Source organism: Fundulus heteroclitus, chromosome 4 (genome assembly GCF_011125445.2).
Source record: "Fundulus heteroclitus isolate FHET01 chromosome 4, MU-UCD_Fhet_4.1, whole genome shotgun sequence".
NCBI lineage: Eukaryota > Metazoa > Chordata > Actinopteri > Cyprinodontiformes > Fundulidae > Fundulus > Fundulus heteroclitus.
Genome location: NC_046364.1, coordinates 128,901 through 133,203, shown reverse-complemented (window position 1 = coordinate 133,203; position 4,303 = coordinate 128,901). Strand labels below are relative to the sequence as shown.

General features: G+C 49.5%; 1 protein-coding gene across 1 annotated transcript; it reads left to right on the top strand.

Moving 5' to 3' along the window:
* Positions 1 to 444: 444 nt before the first annotated feature.
* Positions 445 to 4,303, top strand: zgc:136461 (serine protease). Its single transcript, XM_012856764.3, has 7 exons — positions 445 to 550; positions 654 to 757; positions 2,440 to 2,519; positions 2,592 to 2,670; positions 2,743 to 2,923; positions 3,859 to 3,992; positions 4,077 to 4,303. Exons 1-7 carry the CDS (start codon positions 499 to 501, stop codon positions 4,236 to 4,238), a joined length of 792 nt encoding a protein of 263 aa, XP_012712218.2. The 5' UTR covers positions 445 to 498; the 3' UTR covers positions 4,239 to 4,303.

Here is a 4,303-nt window from a genome sequence, read left to right as displayed (position 1 = left end):
TTATTTTAGTTTACAGTTTGCAGTATTCTTGAATATTTTTTTAATCCACAAGTCATTCTTTATATTTGTCTTTATGTTTTTATTCATTTGTTTTATTTAGTGTTTTTAGGCATATTTTTCCATCATTTTTCTGCCGTCTCTAAATGATTTCACTTAGTTTCTCCTGCCGGTTTCCCACCCTGGGAGTGATGCTGCTGTCATGAAGGACCTTCTTCCTGCAGATTCTCTGTCATTTAGCCTCAATTTAAGCTGTTTTATCCATAACTCACCTCCAGCCTCACCTTGGAAGCTGTTGGGTTTTCATACTGATTTAAAGTCAAACTGCTTGACCTCGGTCTCAGACTGACCTTCGTGTTCCTGCATGCTCAGGTGGAAAAACAGCCGCACCTGTCCAAACTCCCAGCGTCCTCTGATAAGGCGTCCTGCCGTCCCGTCCAATCACGGCGCCTCGCTGGTGTATAAAAGCTGTGCAGCTGAAGGAGGCAGCATGTTCGAGCCATGGCCTTCCTGTGGATCCTCTCCTGCCTCGCCTTCGTCGGCGCCGCCTACGGTGAGCCTGGTCTTCATCAGCAGAGATGCTGGGGGACAGACGCGTCGCACGCTGCACTTTGTTTCTGATCTTGTTGGTAATGATGTGATGATGATGTCATCAGGTTGCGGCACCCCCGCCATCAGTCCCATCATCACGGGTTATTCCCGTATTGTGAACGGTGAGGAGGCGGTGCCCCACTCCTGGCCCTGGCAGGTGTCCCTCCAGGTAAACCGAACAAAGACGCTTCACTTTTTTATCCATGTCAGACGTTTCAGTGTTTTCTCAGCAAACTGGACCGATAAGCGGTGCTGACAGAATTAATGTAGGTCCACCTCGCTCATCTTAGATGAACGCTGAGGGGACCGTCTCTGAAGTCTTCTACGAAGCCAAAACCACATTTCTGCTGCTTCCCAAGGACTGGATTGGCTGAAGTTTATTTTACCAATAATTGAGCTGGTCAAACACTTTTTTAAGATTTGGGATGTTTTTCAAACGTTTTTTATTCAAATAATTTTAGATGTTTATGGATTTGAATTCAGGGCTGAATCTGATTGGCTGTGATCCTTATTTGCTCTAAGAGAAGACAGAGGAGGTTTGACTTAGTTTAACCTTTCATTTACTATGTTTATGGAACATTCCTCCAAATTCAAAGACAATTATCCTTTTCTTTTCAGAAAATACAATAAAATGCTGTTTTCAGAACCTCTGTTTGTAACTCTAAAACTACAAACTGCTAATGTTTTAGTGGAAGAGTTCAGGAATGAGTGATGCTGATTTCCAGCCATGTTTGCGTGCTTTGCACCGGATCAGCTAACCTGACAACAGCCAGCTGCATGTATCGCTCTGCCTAGCTCCACTCACATACATCTGGGACACGGCTCATTGAAAATGATTTCCCCAACCAAATTTTTGGTCTGGCCAATCAGGACGCAGGGCGGGTGTTTCATGGATGTGACGTAGTGGAGAAGCCACCGTGAGATTCCAACAACAATGGCGGCTCGCATCGAGGAAGCAAGCGTTAGCATTGATGCTGCTATTTCCTCCGTGTTGTCCAATCTATCTGATATTGTTTCATTAAAAGAACATCAGAGAACGGCTCTGAAGGCTTTTGTTGGTGGAAACCATGTTTTCGCCCTTCTCCCGACCGGATTTGGCAAGTTTTGTTTTCCGGGGCGCGTCCGCGTACGCGCCCCGGAGCGGTTAGCGGTTAGCGCTAACCATATTGGGAGGCCTATTAGTCCTCAACGCGGTCAGCCCGGGATCGACTCCGACCCGCGGCGCTTTGCCGCCTGTCTTCCCCCTCTTCCTGTCAGCTCACTGTCAATAAAACGCGTGCCACTACAGTGTTTCCCGCATGGATTTGCTTATGCGAGGCGGACCGACTCGCTGAGCGGGGGGGGGGGGGGATGACTTTTTCTCCGCGGAGCGGGGGGGGTGGGGGGCGGGTGGACGACACGTTTTCCGCGGACCGGCTCGCGGAGCGGAGAGGGGGGGGGTGGACGAAACGTTTTGCGCGGCCGCCTCGCCAAGATAGCGCTGCGGGAAACCCTGCACTAGAGCCGCAAACACATAAAAAAAAAAAAAAAAAGGTTTTTTTTTCCGGCGTCGGTCTCATCAGCGTCACGGGTTAGCTTCGGTGTGAGTGGTTGAAATAGCACGTTGATAAAGATGACAGACAAGTGGCTTATCCAATCATATGCAAGGAGTTTTGATAAGGCCCAGCCTTCAGTAAAGGCAATGCCTATGGCCGTGTCCCAGATGTATGTGAGTGGAGCTAGGCGGAGCGAGACATACAGCTGGCTGTTGTCAGGTTACGGATCAGCGCCACGCCTGGAAAAAGCTGAGCAGCTCGGCGTGGAACCGTCGTCTCCTCACAGGGGTTAAAATGGGACCGATCTCTCTTTCAGGATTACACCGGCTTCCACTTCTGCGGAGGCTCCCTCATCAACGAGAACTGGGTGGTGACAGCTGCTCACTGCGGTGTCAGGTAAGCATGGTGCACCTGTGCTCTGCTTCACCTGAGAAGAAGTGATGAACCTGATTGGTGTTCGGTTTGCAGGACCAGCCACCGGGTGATCCTCGGGGAACACGACCGCTCCTCCAACGCAGAGAGCATCCAGGTGATCTCTCCTCGCCAGGTGAGTGAAACCCATCACATCACCTCCTCTTCCCTCTGACCTGGCTCCCCTAACGACGTCACATCCTGGCAGGTCTTCAGACACCCCAATTACAACGGCTACACCATCAATAATGACATCACCCTCATCAAGCTGGCCAATCCCGCCCAGATCAACGCGCGGGTCTCCCCCGTGTGCCTGGCTGAGACCAACGATAACTTCGCCGGAGGCATGAGGTGTATGACCTCTGGCTGGGGTCTGACCCGCTCCACCGGTAAGAAACGTCCTCCTCATCCTGCACAGGTTCCCCTGAAAGGTTCGTCTACGACCTGCACATTCTGGTGATATCGTCAGAAACCTTTCAAAGCTTCAGAGGGAAATACGCTTTTCAGATTCCTCAAAAAGAGCATTTTATTTTCCCCTTCATTAATATGTTTAAAGTTTAAAGCTTCATTGATGCAGTCAGAAGCCGTAGAAGGTTTGATGAGCTCATGCAGTCCCATTTCAGCTGAGTGGTTGTGAATAGTGAGATATTCTCTAGACTTCCTTCTTAGATGATTCTCTTAGACTTTTAGGGTTAGACATTTTCTCCATCACTGTCACCAGGATCAAACTATTGACCTGATCATTTATAGAAACATTTATCATTATCATTTATGATAAAGGTCTAATTTAGATGATTCATTTCAGAGTTCAGATCATTCAGTTTAAGATTCTGATTTAGTTATAAAAGCCAAAAACCCTCCTGGAGCACTACTGATAGCTTTTTGGCTTTTTCACAACATCTGTCAGCTTCTGGACTGTGGTTAACACATAATAACATAAATGGTTGTTATTATTATTATAACTACTTCATATTAATGAGTCCAGCGATAATCAAACCCCAATAAGACAGTCTGTTCGTTAAAGGAAGACTGTTAATTGATTGCACCTAAAGACCCCGTAGTAATGATGTTTCTGCAGAAGCAGTGATGAGGCTCGTCTTTGTCACATAAAACAAAGACCTGCGGTGTGGAAACGTTCTTCCTTCAGTGCATGAAGCAACGAGGAGTCCTTATTGGGGCTTTATGAAGTAAAAGGGCAGAAAAGACATTCCTGTCCCTGCAGCACTGCAGAATACTAAGTGTGAGCAGAGGCGGCCCTGCCAGCAGGTGGCGCCCTCGGCCCGTTCTGCCTGAAGCTGGTGGTAACTGTGCTGTGTTTGTGCAGCTGCCAACACCCCCTCCCGGCTGCAGCAGGCCTCTCTGCCCCTCCTCACCAACACCGAGTGCAGCCGTTTCTGGGGCAACAAGATCACCAGCCTGATGATCTGCGCCGGAGCCTCTGGAGCCTCCTCCTGCATGGTGGGGACTTGTTCTGATCCGCTTCTGTTCCCCCCGCTGACCTCACGCCTTTCATTAACCTTCTGGCCTCGCTGTTCTCCTCAGGGCGACTCTGGCGGTCCTCTGGTCTGCCAGAAGAACGGCGCCTGGACTCTGGTGGGTATCGTGTCCTGGGGCAGCGGCACCTGCTCCACCAGCATGCCCGGCGTCTACGCCCGTGTCACCGAGCTGCGCTCCTGGGTCGACCAGATCCTCGCTGCCAACTGAGCATGCTCAGCATCATGCCTCCACTTGCAGCCTGCTCTTCAATAAAACGCAGAAACTGTGACAAA

Bases quoted from the DNA above. Each gene is read 5' to 3' on its own strand.
- zgc:136461 (XM_012856764.3), top strand. From the start codon at position 499: ATGGCCTTCCTGTGGATCCTCTCCTGCCTCGCCTTCGTCGGCGCCGCC. The intron at 551-653 runs GTGAGCCTGGTC...TGATGTCATCAG, and splicing joins CTTCGTCGGCGCCGCCTACG to GTTGCGGCACCCCCGCCATC. The intron at 3,993-4,076 runs GTGGGGACTTGT...TGTTCTCCTCAG, and splicing joins CTGGAGCCTCCTCCTGCATG to GGCGACTCTGGCGGTCCTCT.